Raw genomic sequence first — 14607 nt, 5'->3', positions numbered from 1 at the left:
GTACTGTCTGCCGCCTTAATAATCTCCCATATGAACAATATTTTGATGACTAACTAAATGTATAATATCACCTGCTAGTCATTCATTGCCTCACCTCTAGGTTTGATTAGATAGGTTTTCTAGATTTGATTAGATATACTGTACTTTATGGTAACACTTCAGTGTTAAAGTATGACAACACTTTACAGTGTTAGGGCTCTATTTTCTGCTGGTGTTAAGGCGGCGCTAGTGTCAAACGCATGTTAGTTTTACAATTTCGTCATGTAAAATCTGTCACACTGGCATTTTCCAGCCCTAACACCAGGTTCGGCAATTTACCTGTCTTATATCAGCTCGGTTGCGCTCAGATAGGCGGGGTGGACATATTTGAGGTGTGTCCTTAAAAACATGATCCAAAGTGCTAATTTCAGGCAGCACTGATAGGGATATTTATGACCAACCAAAAGCTGGTTTTAGCGGTAACGCAGTTGGTTATGGAATGAATTTTGATAGCGGAAACACAGCCTATCCAGCCGTGACACACACTGCCTATATGCGCATGGAACAAGAGTACCCTAATGTGCTTTTGGTGCCTGTATACTTTGTATTTAGAAACATAAAAATAAAAATAAAAAAATATGTTTTTTTTGTTTAAAACCAAGAATAGCCTCCCCTCAAGGAAGGTTTTTTTTTTTTTTGTCTGCCCAATGCAATCGCGAATTAGTCAAGACTGTCGATAAAGACTTTGGCTCCTAAAACCACTTGGGAATACATTACATTAAACTCATTTAGCAGACGCTCTTATCCAGAGTGATTTACAGTTAGCGCATACATTATTATTATTACAATACAACATTCAAAACATGAAAACATAACTATATAAAACCATTAAATACAGTTGGATTGTACAGTAATTAGAACTCTCAAACTGTTTCCGTCTAACAGCAAAACAACAAGAAAGTTGGATTAACACATTTAGATTGTACATACTGCACTTTGCCTTTGCATTACCCATTAAGTTGTTTAAGGTCATACAAAGGCAGGGTGCAGTATCTGCATTTAAGGGGTCATAGGTCAAATCAGTGGTCATTGTTGATATGTATAAAAATTACTTGATAATAAGATGATACATCAGTGCATTATCACTTATCTACCTATAACATATCTGGCTGGCTAGTAAAACTACTTGAAAGCCATTTTCTCCGTTTCACCGTTGGCATAGTTACTGAGTTTTGCCTTTGTAGGGCAGTATTGTTACATGGGATCTTTTTACATTTTAATAATATATTTTTTAAATGCCCTTTTCCAACTATTTTCTTGTTTTGAAAGGGTGATACAAACACCAATAAGAAAGACATATAGCATCAACCTACTAAAATCCTCAAATGACGTGTTGACGTGAGAGCTTATGTCTTTACCTCCCTCGGCAGAACGGGAGCTTGTGGTCCTGCAAGGCCTGGAGGACCTGGACATACAGGAGGACCAGAATGCTGTGTTTGTGGTTGAGATCTCCCTGGAGGATGTGCCTGGAGAGTGGTTAAAAAATGGAGTGAGAATTACACCAACCAGCACCATCAAGATCCGTCAGGAAGGTCATCCTTACAATCGTTATCATCTCTTATGACAAGTTTTAATACTTTTGGGGTTTACACTTTATAATAACTTTAATATATAAAGCCTTTCTTACAAATTATGATATACACTACCAGTCAAAAGTTTGGACACACTTACTCATTCAAGGGTTTTTCTTTATTTTTACTATTTTTTACATTGTAGAATAATAGTGAAGATATCAAAACTATGAAATAACACATATAAAATCAAGTGTTAAACAAATCAAAATACACTACCGTTCAAAAATTTAGGGTCACTTAGAAATATCCTTGTTTTCGAAAGAAAAGCAAATGTTTTGCCCAATAAAAGAACATCAAATTGATCAGAAATACAGTGTAGACAATGTTAATGGCTATTGTAGCTGGAAACGGCAGATTTTTTATGGAAAATCTACATAGGTGTACAGAGGCCCATTATCAGCAACCATCAGTCCTGTGTTCCAATGGTACGTTGTGTTTGCTAATCCAAGTTTATCATTTTAAAAGGCTAATTGATCATTAGAAAACCATTTTGCAATTATGTTAGCACAGCTGAAAACTGTTGTGCTGATTAAAGAAGCAATAAATTGTCCTTCTTAAGACTAGTTGAGTATCTGGAGCATCAGCAATTGTGGGGTCGATTACAGGATCAAATTGGCCAGAAACAAATCACTTTCTTCTAAAACTCTATTCAGTCTATTCTTGTTCTGAGAAATGAAGGTTATTCCATGCCAGAAATTGCCAAGAAACGGAAGATCTCGTACAACGCTGTGTACTACTCCCTTCACAGAACAGCGCAAACTGGCTCTAACCAGAATAGAAAGAGGAGTGGGAGGCCCCGGTGCACAACTGATTAAGAGGACAAATACATTCGAGTGTCTAGTTTGAGAAACAGGTGCCTCACAGGTCCTCAACTGGCAGCTTCATTAAATAGTACCCGCAAAACACCAGTCTCAACGTCAACAGTGAAGAGGCGACTCCGGGATGCTGACCTTTTAGGCAGAGTTGCAAAGAAAAGGCCAAATCTCAGACTGCCCATCTTAATCTTTTCTTTTTATTGGCCAGTCTGAGATATGGCTTGTGTGAGGTATGCTAACATAATTGCAAAAGGGTTTTCTAATGATCAATCAGCCTTTTAAAATGATAAACTTGGATTAACAAACACAACGTGCCATTGGAACGCAGGACTGATGGTTGCTGATAATGGGCCTCTGTACGCTTATGTAGATATTCCATTAAAAAGCAGCAGTTTCCAGCTACAATAGCCATTTACAACATTAACAATGTCTACACTGTATTTCTGATCAATTTGATGTTATTTTAATGGACAAAAAAATTGCTTTTCTTTCGAAAACAAGGACATTTCTAAGTGACCCAAAACTTGTGAACGGTAGTGTATATTTTATTTTTGAGATTCTTCAAATAGCCACCCTTTGCCTTGATGACAGCTTTGCACACTCTTGGCATTCTCTCAACCAGCTTCATGAGGTAGTCACCTGGAATGCATTTCAATTAACAGGTGTGCCTTCTTAAAAGTTAATTTGTGTAATTCCTTTCCTTCTTAATGCGTTTCAGCCAATCAGTTGTGTTGTGACAAGGTAGGGGGGGTATACAGAAGATAGCCCTATTTGGTAAAAGTCCAAGTCCATATTATGGCAAGAACAGCTCAAATAAGCAAAGAGAAATGACAGTCCATTACTTTAAGAAATGAAGGTCAGTCAATCAGGAACATTTCAAGAACTTTGAAAGTTTCTTCAAGTGCAGTCGCAAAAACCATCAAGCGCTATGATGAAACTGGCTCTCATGAGGACCGCCACAGGAATGGAAGACCCAGAGTTACCTCTGCTGCAGAGGATCAGTTAATTAGAGTTACCAGAAGCAGAAATTGCAGCCCAAATAAATGCTTCACAGAGTTCAAGTCATGACGAATGGACGTGGCGATGAGGGTATCAAGGTCCATCTCGTGGTCCCGACATGCGAGTTCCATCGTGATGTCCTCCCGTAAGCCTCTCCTGAAGGCCGGAAGTCGCTGCCACCATGCGAAAGCTCAGGGCGTACTCGAACGCGGCCTCCTCTCCCTGTTGTAGCCGGAGGAGACGCTCACCCCCGTCGTTTCCCTCCGTGGGATGATCGAACACCGCCCTGAACCGAGCGAGGAATGTGGAGTAGGGGAGCGCCGCGGCCTCACCTCCTTCCCAGACTGCCGTGGACCAATCCAGCGCCTTTCCCTTTAGTAGTGAAATCACCAGCGCTATCCTGGCTTGGTCTGATGGAGATGCCCCACGCTGAAGTGCCAGATACAGTGAGAGCTGTAGCAGGAAGCCTCTACATTTAGTTGTTTTCCCATCATAGGGCTCCGGCAGGGCGAGGGGTCCCTCAGACGTTGGTGATAGCACGGGAAGAGGGGGACTGGGTGCACTCGCCGCCTCCTGAGGTGGAACCGGAGCGATGGTCAGTTTATGCACCGTTTGGAGCTCTTCCTGCATGGCGGTGTTCAGCTGGGAAATATGCTGCTGGTGCTGGTCGAGGCGCTGGGAAACTCCAGGAGGATTACCTGCTGCATCCATCTTTGTGATTGGTATGTGATTCTGTGATGAGTACTAAGTATACGAAGAGGCAGGACTCAGACGCAGGAATCAACAATGTAAAGGTTTACTTAACACTGAGCAAGAGAACAACAAAGAGAGAGTACACGACATGTCACTAACAATCACACACAACACAACACTGAACAGTCCCGGGCTATATAGGGGGGGGTGATGAGATGATGAGGTGCAGGTGCGCTGGAGGTGATTAGGGTGCGTTGGGTTTCCATTCTGGTGTTGCCGAGGTGGTGTACTCAGACCGGTGGCTCAGTAGACCGGCTAATCAGAGCGCCGGAGGGGAGCAACGGGAGGAGACGTGACAACCACAGCATTCTGCAGCGATACGCCATCCCATCTGGTTTGGGGTTAGTGGACTATCATTTGTTTTTCAACAGGACAATGACCCAACACACCTCCAGGCTGTGTAAGGGCTATTTTACCAAGAAGGAGAGTGATGGAGTGCTGCATCAGATGACCTGGCCTCCACAATCCCCCAACCTCAACCCAATTGAGATGGTTTGGGATGAGTCGGACAGCAGAGTGAAGGAAAAGCAGCCAACAAGTGCTAAGCGTATGTAGGAACTCCTTCAAGACTGTTGGAAAAGCATTCCAGGTGAATCTGGTTGAGAGAATGCCAAGAGTGTGCAAAGCTGTCATCAAGGCAAAGGGTGGCTATTTGAAGAATCTCAAATATAAAATAGATGTTGATTTGTTTAAGACTTTTTTGGTTGCTATATGATTCCATATGTGTTATTTCATAGTTTTGATGTCTTCACTATTATTCTACAATGTAGAAAATAGTAAAAACAAAGAAAAACCCTTGAATGAGTAGGTGTGTCCAAACTCTTCACTGGTACTGTATGTTATCCATGCATATGCATTTTAATGCTTATAAATGTGTTTATAAATGTTTACAAATAATGATATACTAATTTATCAATAGTGTATGTGCAGTATTTATAGTTAGTAATGAAAGTTATTATAAAGTGTTACCTACCTACCTTTGAAAACGTACATTTTTCTGTCTTGATCCAGTAAGACATCTATAAGACATCTGACTAGGATTGAAATATTATATCAAAGTCTGTGCATGTTGATCTGTAGATAGCGCCAATACTCTTTATGAGCCACTAATTTATTTATACATACATTATAGGTATTTATATACACTGCTCAAAAAAATATAGGGAACACTAAAATAACACATCCTAGATCTGAATGAATGAAATAATCTTATTAAATACTTTTTTCTTTACATAGTTGAATGTGCTGACAACAAAATCACACAAAAATTATCAATGGAAATCAAATTTATCAACCCATGGAGGTCTGGATTTGGAGTCACCCTCAAAATTAAAGTGGAAAACCACACTACAGGCTGATCTAACTTTGATGTAATGTCCTTAAAACAAGTCGAAATGAGGCTCAGTAGTGTGTGTGGCCTCCACGTGCCTGTATGACCTCCCTACAATGCCTGGGCATGCTCCTGATGAGGTGGCGGATGGTCTCCTGAGGGATCTCCTCCCAGACCTGGACTAAAGCATCCGCCAACTCCTGGACAGTCTGTGGTGCAACGTGGCGTTGGTGGATGGAGCGAGACATGATGTCCCAGATGTGCTCAATTGGATTCAGTCTGGGGAACGGGCGGGCCAGTCCATAGCATCAATGCCTTCCTCTTGCAGGAACTGCTGTCACAGCATATGGTCTCACAAGGGGTCTGAGGATCTCATCTCGGTACCTAATGGCAGTCAGGCTACCTCTGGCGAGCACATGGAGGGCTGTGCGGTCCCCCAAAGAAATGCCACCCCACACCATGACTGACCCACCGACAAACCGGTCATGCTGGAGGATGTTGCAGGCAGCAGAACGTTGTCCACGGCGTCTCCAGACTCTGTCACGTCTGTCACGTGCTCAGTGTGAACCTGCTTTCATCTGTGAAGAGCACAGGGCGCCAGTGGCGAATTTGCAAATCTTGGTGTTCTCTGGCAAATGCCAAACGTCCTGCACGGTGTTGGGCTGTAAGCACAACCCCCACCTGTGGACGTCGGGCCCTCATACCACCCTCATGGAGTCTGTTTCTGACCGTTTGAGCAGACACATGCACATTTGTGGCCTGCTGGAGGTCATTTTTCAGGGCTCTGGCAGTGCTCCTCCTGCTCCTCCTTGCACAAAGGCGGAGGTAGCAGTCCTGCTGCTGGGTTGTTGCCCTCCTACGGCCTCCTCCACATCTCCTGATGTACTGGCCTGTCTCCTGGTAGCGCCTCCATGCTCTGGACACTACGCTGACAGACACAGCAAACCTTCTTGCCACAGCTCGCATTGATGTGCCATCCTGGATGAGCTGCACTACCTGAGCCACTTGTGTGGGTTGTAGACTCCGTCTCATGCTACCACTAGAGTGAAAGCACCGCCAGCATTCAAAAGTGACCAAAACATCAGCCAGGAAGCATAGGAACTGAGAAGTGGTCTGTGGTCACCACCTGCAAAACTAGTCCTTTATTGGGGGGTGTCTTGCTAATTGCCTATAATTTTCACCTGTTGTCTATTCCATTTGCACAACAGCATGTGAAATGTATTGTCAATCAGTGTTGCTTCCTAAGTGGACAGTTTGATTTCACAGAAGTGTGATTGACTTGGAGTTACATTGTGTTGTTTAAGTGTTCCCTTTATTTTTTTGAGCAGTGTATGTTTGAATAGTCGAGGATCAACTATGAGTGTTTAAAACAAATGTTATGATGCATTTTACCACCTGTAATAAGTGCTTATAACACATTTTATAATGCCCTATGGGGTGACACATGGCACCTTAAAGCTAGAATCCTTAGTTGCCTCAACCATTTTTTGACTTATAAATTCATGATATACCGGTATACCCATTGATTCTTGAAGAATATAACTTATAAATGCCACATGAGCTTAGTTCAACTGTCGTACCTCATAAGAACCCAAGATATGAGCTTGTTTTACTCCAATGTTTATAAACAACGTAAATGTAAACAAACATTGTATAGCCTCAAAACATGGTTAAAACTATACATTTTATATCATGTATGGTCAGTCCTTGCATCCATAGCTGTCTATGAATTTGAGAGTGGTTACATTTCTCCAGCCCTTAGCTTTTTAGCGAAACAGGGGCGGGGAGGGCACTTTCTTATTGTTTAAATTAAGGATTCTAGCTTTAAGTGCATGTGTAATGCTTTATGAACATGCGGCTCTTAGAAACATGACTTTAAATTCTCAACACACTAATATAGCTGGAAAACAAATTAAGCTTCTATGGTAACGGATTTTGCATGTCTTTTTAGGGACCAAGCATTTTCTTCTAATGTGCAACGTGAGAGGAGAGGACTCCGGAGAGATCAAGTTTGTCGCGAAACACTTAGAATGCACAGCCTATCTGGAGGTGGAGGGTAATATGATTACTTCTTCTGTGTATTCCCACTCCTTTCATACTTGTGTGGTTTTGTTGAACGGATAGGACAGTGAAGAGACAGGAAAGGTAGGAGAAGTGCGAGTCGGAGGGGCAGTGGTTCGATTTCAAACCCCTGTCACCTCTGGTAGAACTAACTACTCTAGACCATGCAGGCCTCCTCCTTTCCTGTACACATGAAATGTAGTCAAATCTCCTGACACAATGTAGGCAGGAAAATACTGCCTCACATTTAAATATCAGGTAAACTCATACAGTTGAAGTCTGAATTCTACATACACCTTAGCCAAATACATTTAAACTCAGTTTTTCACCATTCCTGACATTTAATCCTAGTAAAAATTCCCTGTCTTAGGTCAGTTAGGATCACCACTTTATTTTAAGAATGTGAAATGTCAGAATAATAGTATAGAGAATGATTTATTTCAGCTTTTATTTATTTCATCACATTACCAGTGGGTCAGAAGTTTACTTACACTCAATTAGTATTTGGTAGCATTGCCTTTAACTTGTTTAACTTGGGTCAAACGTTTCGGGTAGCCTTCCACAAGCTTCCCACAATAAGTTGGGTGAATTTTGGCCCATTCCTCCTGACAGAGTTGGTGTAACTGAGTCAGGTTTGTAGGCCTCCTTGCTCGCACACACTTTTTCAGTTCTGCCCACAAATGTTCTATAGGATTGAGGTCAGGGCTTTGTGATGGCCACTCCAATACCTTGACTTTGTTGTCCTTAAGCCATTTTGCCACAACTTTGGAAGTATGCATGGGGTCATTGTCCATTTGGAAGACCCATTTGCGACCAAGCTTTAACTTCCTGACTGATGTCTTGAGATGTTGCTTCAATATCTCCACATAATTTTCCTTCCTCTTGATGCCATCTATTTTGTGGAGTGCACCAGTCCCTGCTGCAGCAAAGCACCCCCACAGCATGATGCTGCCATTCCCGTGCTTCACGGTTGGGATGGTGTTCTTTGGCTTGCAAGTCACCCTCTTGTTCCTCCAACCATAATGATGGTCATTATGGCCAAACAGTTCTATTTTTGTTTCATCAGACCAGAGGACATTTCTCCAAAAAGTACGATCTTTGTCCCCATGTGCAGTTGCAAACCGTAGTCTGGCTTTTTTATGGCGGTTTTGGAGCAGTGGCTTGTTCCTTGCTTAACGGCCTTTTAGGTTATGTCGATATAGGACTCGTTTTGCTGTGGATATAGATACTTTTGTACCTGTTTCCTCCAGCATCTTCACAAGGTCCTTTGCTGTTATTCTGGGACTGATTGAGACAGAACGCGTCTCCTTCCTGAGCGGTATGTTGGCTGCGTGGTCCCATGGTGTTTATACTTGCGTACTATTGTTTGTACTGATGAACGTGGTACCTTCAGGCATTTGGAAATTGCTCCCAAGGCTGAATCAGACTTGTAGAGGTCTACAATTTTTTTTCTGAGGCCTTGGCTGGTTTCTTTTGATTTTCCCAAAGAGGTACTGAGTTTGAAGTTAGGCCTTGAAATGCATCCACACGTACACCTTCAATTGACTCAAATGATGTCAATTAGCCTATCAGAAGCTTCTAAAGCCATGACATCATTTTCTGGAATTTCCCAAGCTGTTTAAAGGCACAGTCAACTTAGTGTATGTAAACTTCTGACCCACTGGAAATGTAATACAGTGAATTATAAGTGAAATAATCTGTCTGTAAACAATTGTTGGAAAAATTACTTGTGTCATGCGCAAAGTAGAAGTCTTAACCAACTTGCTAAAACTATCTGTGGAGTGGTTGAAAAACTAGTTTTATTGACTCCAACCTAAGTGTATGCAAACTTCTGACTTCAACTGTACCTGTAGCTCAGTTGTTAGCGCATGGGCCTTGCAATGCTAGGATAGTTGGATTGATTCCAGTGTACACGTATACATAAAATGTATGCACTCACAACTAAGTTGCTTTGGATAAAAGTGTTCAAATTGCATATTATATACAGTGAGGGAAAAATGTATTTGATCCCCTGCTGATTTTGTAAGTTTGCCCACTGACAAAGCCATGATCAGTCTATCATGTTAATGGTAAGTTTATTTGAACAGTGAGAGACAGAATAACAACAAAAAAATCCAGAAAAATGCATGTCAGAAATGTTATTAATTGATTTGCATTTTAATGAGGGAAATAAGTATTTGACCCCTCTGCAAAACATGATTTAGTACTTGGTGGCAAAACCCTTGTTGGCAATCACAGAGGTCAGACGTTTCTTGTAGTTGGCCACCAGGTTTGCACACATCTCAGGAGGGATTTTGTCCCACTCCTCTTTGCAGATCTTCTCCAAGTCATTAAGATTTCGAGGCTGACGTTTGGCAGCTCGAACCTTCAGCTCCCTCCACAGATGTTCTATGGGATTAAGGTCTGGAGACTGGCTAGGCCTCTCCAGGACCTTAATGTGCTTCTTCTTGAGCCACTCCTTTGTTGCCTTGGCCGTGTGTTTTGGGTCATTGTCATGCTGGAATACCCAGCCACGACCCATTTTCAATGCCCTGGCTAAGGGAAGGAGGTTCTCACCCAAGATTTGACGGTACATGGCCCCGTCCATCATCCCTTTGATGCAGTGAAGTTGTCCTGTCCCCTTAGCAGAAACACACCCCCAAAGCATAATGTTTCCACCTCCATGTTTGACGGTGGGGATGGTGTTCTTGGGGTCATAGGCAGCATTCCTCCTCCTCCAAACACGGCGAGTTGAGTTGATGCCAAAGAGCTCAATTTTGGTCTCATCTGACCACAACACTTTCACCCAGTTCTCCTCTGAATCATTCAGATGTTCATTGGCAAACTTCAGACGGGCCTGTATGTGTGCTTTCTTGAGCAGGGGGACCTTGTGGGCGCTGCAGGATTTCAGTCCTTCACGGCGTAGTGTGTTACCAATTGTTTTCTTGGTGACTATGGTCCCAGCTGCCTTGAGATCATTGACAAGATCCTCCCGTGTAGTTCTGGGCTGATTCCTCACCGTTCTCATGATCATTGCAACTCCACGAGGTGAGAACTTACATGGAGCCCCAGGCCGAGGGAGATTGACAGTTCTTTTGTGTTTCTTCCATTTGCGAATAATCGCACCAACTGTTGTCACCTTCTCACCAAGCTGCTTGGCGATGGTCTTGTAGCCCATTCTAGCCTTGTGTAGGTCTACAATCTTTTTTCCCTGACATCCTTGGAGAGCTCTTTGGTCTTGGCCATGGTGGAGAGTTTGGAATCTGATTGATTGATTGCTTCCGCGGACAGGTGTCTTTTATACAGGTAACAAACTGAGATTAGGAGCACTCCCTTTAAGAGTGTGCTCCTAATCTCAGCTCGTTACCTGTATAAAAGACACCTGGGAGCCAGAAATCTTTCTGATTGAGAGGGGGTCAAATACTTATTTCCCTCATTAACATGCAAATCAATTTATAACGTTTTTGACATGCATTTTTCTGGATTTTTTTGTTGTTATTCTGTCTCTCACTGTTCAAATAAACCTCCCATTAAAATTATAAACTGATCATGTATTTGTTAGTGGGCAAACGTACAAAATCAGCAGGGGATCAAATACTTTTTTCCCTCACTGTATATATATATATTGTGACGTCACGAGAGGCTACACAGCTTTCAGCGGGATTGCTCAAGTAGTGCAAGGAGACAAGGTTCAAACAAAACAAGGATTTTATTATAGGTCTTGGGAAATTAACGAAAATATAACAAAATTATGTTCTCTTGTGGCTCTTTAAGGGTTAACAGTTCAGGGATGTCTCTTCCACATCCAAAATCATAATTCTCACTCGCTCAGATAACTTTTCCCCAGCCTTACTGTAGTCCACGTTGCAGCTAGTGGCCAACCCAGCAAAAAGTCCTTCCAAAAATCTCTCACGTATTTCCACAGGTGCATATATCCAAAGGTGAGTATTTCCCAAAGGTAAGTATCTCCAAATCCTTATATTCCTCATGGAAGTGGACGTGCAGCACTCTTGTTCTCCAGAGAGCCCAGGTTGGAGACTGTGTCCCTTCCCTTCCCAAACCTTCAGCTCATCAGCTCCTCATTTGTTTCAGCTGCGTGGGAAGATTGGCCATAGAGGGGTGGAGTTCCCGACCATACCAGCAGATGGAGCCATAGCTGTCTGGGTTTGCAGCCACCTCAGGGGGATGTAACGTCCCTCCAGGACACAGCCTCTCGTGACATCACAAATATATATATATATATATATATATATATATATATATATATATACAGTACCAGTCAAAAGTTTGGACACACCTACTCATTCCAGGGTTTTTCCTTATTTTTACTATTTTTAACATTGTGGAATCATGTAGTAACCAGAAAAGTGTTAAACAAATATATATATATATTATTTTAGATTCTTCAAAGTAGCCACCCTTTGCCTTCATGACAGCTTTGCACACTCTTGGCATTCTCTCAACCAGCTTCATGAGGTAGTCACCTGGAATGCATTTTAATTAACAGGTGTTCCTTGTTAATTTGTGGAATTTCTTTCCTTCTTAGTGCATTTGAGCCAATCAGTTGTGTTGTGACAAGGTAGGGGTGGCATACAGAAGATAGCCCTGTTTGGTAAAAGACCAAGCCCATATTATGACAAGAACAGCTCAAATAAGCAAAGAGAAACGACAGTCCATCATTACTTTAAGACATGAAGGTCAGTCAATCAGGAACATTTCAAGAACTTTGAAAGTTTCTTAAAGTGCAGTCGCAAAAACCATCAAGCACTATGATGAAACGGGCTCTCATGAGGACTGCCACAGGAATGGAAGACCCAGAGTTACCTCTGCTGCAGAGGATACGTTCATTAGAGTTAACTGCACCTCAGATTGCAACCCAAGTAAATGCTTCACAGAGTTCAAGTAACAGACTAATCTCAACACCAACTGTTCAGAGGAGACTGCGTGAATCAGGCCTTCATGGTCGAATTGCTGCAAATAAACCACTACTAAAGGACACCAATAATAAGAAGAGACTTGTTTGGGCCAAGAAACACGAGCAATGGACATTATACCGGTGGAAATCTGTCTTTTGGTCTGATGAGTCTTTGTGAGACGCAGAGTAGGTGAACGGATGATCTCTGCATGTGTGGTTCCCACCATGAAGCATGGAGAAGGAGGTGTTATGGTGTGGGGGTGCTTTGCTGGTGACACTGTCGGTGATTTATTTAGAATTCAAGGCACACTTCATCAGCATGGCTACTACAGAATTCTGCAGCGATACGCCATCCCATCTGGTTTGCACTTAGTGGGACTATCATTTGTTTTTCAACAGGACAATTACCCAACACACAGCTCCAGGCTGTTTAAGGGCTATTTGACCAATGAGGGTGATGGAGTGCTGCATCAGATGACTTGGCCTCCACAATCACCCGACCTCAACCCAATTGAGATGGTTTGGGATGAGTTGGACCACAGAGTGAAGGAAAAGCAGCCAACAAGTGCTCAGCATATGTGGGAAAGCATTCCTCATGAAGCTGGTTGAGAGAATGCAAAGAGTGTGCAAAGCTGTCATCAAGTCAAAGGGTGGCTACTTTGAAGAATAAAAAATTAAAAATATATTTTGAATTGTTTAACACTTTCTTGGTTACTACATGATTCCATATGTGTTATTTCATAGTGTTGATGTCTTCAGTATTATTACACAATGTAGAAAATAGTACAAATAAAGAAAAACCCTTGAATGAGTAGGTGTGACCTAACTTTTGACTGGTACTGTATATATATATAGTGCGCTCAGAAAGTATTTAGACCCCTTCACTTTTTTCACATTTTGTTACGTACAGCCCTGTTCTAAAAATGGTTACATTGTTTTTCCCCCTCATAAATCTACACACAACACCCCATAATGACAAAGCAAAAACAGGTTTTCAGAAATTTTTGAAAATGTATTAAAAATAACAAACTGAAATATCACATTCACATAAGGATTCAGACCCTTTGTTGAAGCACCTTTGGCAGTGATTACAGCATCGAGTCTTCTTGGGAATGACACTACAAGCCTGGCACACCTGTATTTGGGGTGTTTCTCCTATTATTCTCTGCAGATCCTCTCAAGCTCTGTCAGGTTGGATGGGGAGCATCGCTGCACATCTATTTTCAGGTCTCTCCAAAGATATTAGATCGGGTTCAAGTCCGGGCTCTGGCTGGGCCACTCAAGGACATTCAGAGACTTGTCCTGAAGCCCCTCCTGCATTGTCTTGGCTGTGTGCTTAGTTGAACCTTCATCCCAGTCTGAGGTCCTGAGCGCTCTGGAGCAGGTTTTCATCAAGGATCTCTCCGTTCATCTTTCCCTCGTTCTTGACAAGTCTCCCAGTCCCTGCCCTGAAAAACATCCCCACAGCATGTTGCTGCCACCACCATGCTTCACCGTAGGAATGGTGCCAGGTTTCCTCCAGATGTGACACTTGGCATTCAGGCCAAACAGTTCAATTTTTGGTTTCATCAGACCAGAGAATCTTATTTTGTCATGGTCTGAGAGTCCTTTAGGTGCAGCGATGGTGTCCTTCTGAAAGGTTCTCCCATCTCCACAGAGGAATTCTGGAGCTCTGTCAGAGTGACCATTGGGTTCTTGGTCACCTCCCTAACCAAGGCCCTTCTTCCCCGATTGCTCAGTTTGGCTGGGCGGAAGGTCCCTAACTTCTTCCATTTAAGAATGATGGAGGCCACTGTGTTCTTGGGGACCTTCAATGCTGCAGAACTGTGTTGGTACCCTTCCCCAAATCTGTGCCTTGACAAAATCCTGTCTCAGAGCTCTACGGACAAATCCTCCGACCTCATGGCTTGTTTTTTTCTCTGACATGCACTGTCAAATGTAGACCTTATATAGACAGGTTTGTGCCTTTCAAATCATTACCAATCAATTGAATTTACAACAGGTAGAATCCAATCAAGTTGTAGGAACATCTCAAGGATGATTAATGGAAACAGGATGCATCTGAGCTCAATTTCAAGTGTCATAGCAAAGGGTCTGAATACTTATGTAAATAAGGTATTTCAGTTTTTTTTTTATACATTT

At 42.4% G+C, this 14607-nt stretch overlaps 1 protein-coding gene across 10 annotated transcripts in view; it reads left to right on the top strand.

The window, feature by feature from the left end:
* Positions 1-14607, top strand: part of obsl1b (obscurin like cytoskeletal adaptor 1b) — a 97600-nt gene that overhangs the window by 69493 nt on the left and 13500 nt on the right. For all 10 annotated transcript variants that reach the window (XR_005996993.2, XM_041863329.2, XM_041863314.2 and 7 more), the window contains 2 exons: positions 1410-1571; positions 7462-7566. Coding sequence is in view for 9 of the 10 variants with exons in the window: in XM_041863329.2 (XP_041719263.1) it covers positions 1410-1571; positions 7462-7566 (267 nt within the window). In the remaining variant the exon portion in view is untranslated. The remainder of the gene's footprint in view (positions 1-1409; positions 1572-7461; positions 7567-14607) is intronic.

Source organism: Coregonus clupeaformis, chromosome 4, assembly GCF_020615455.1.
Source record: "Coregonus clupeaformis isolate EN_2021a chromosome 4, ASM2061545v1, whole genome shotgun sequence".
In the NCBI taxonomy this organism is placed as follows: Eukaryota; Metazoa; Chordata; class Actinopteri; order Salmoniformes; family Salmonidae; genus Coregonus; species Coregonus clupeaformis.
This window is presented reverse-complemented; position numbering and strand designations above follow the sequence as displayed.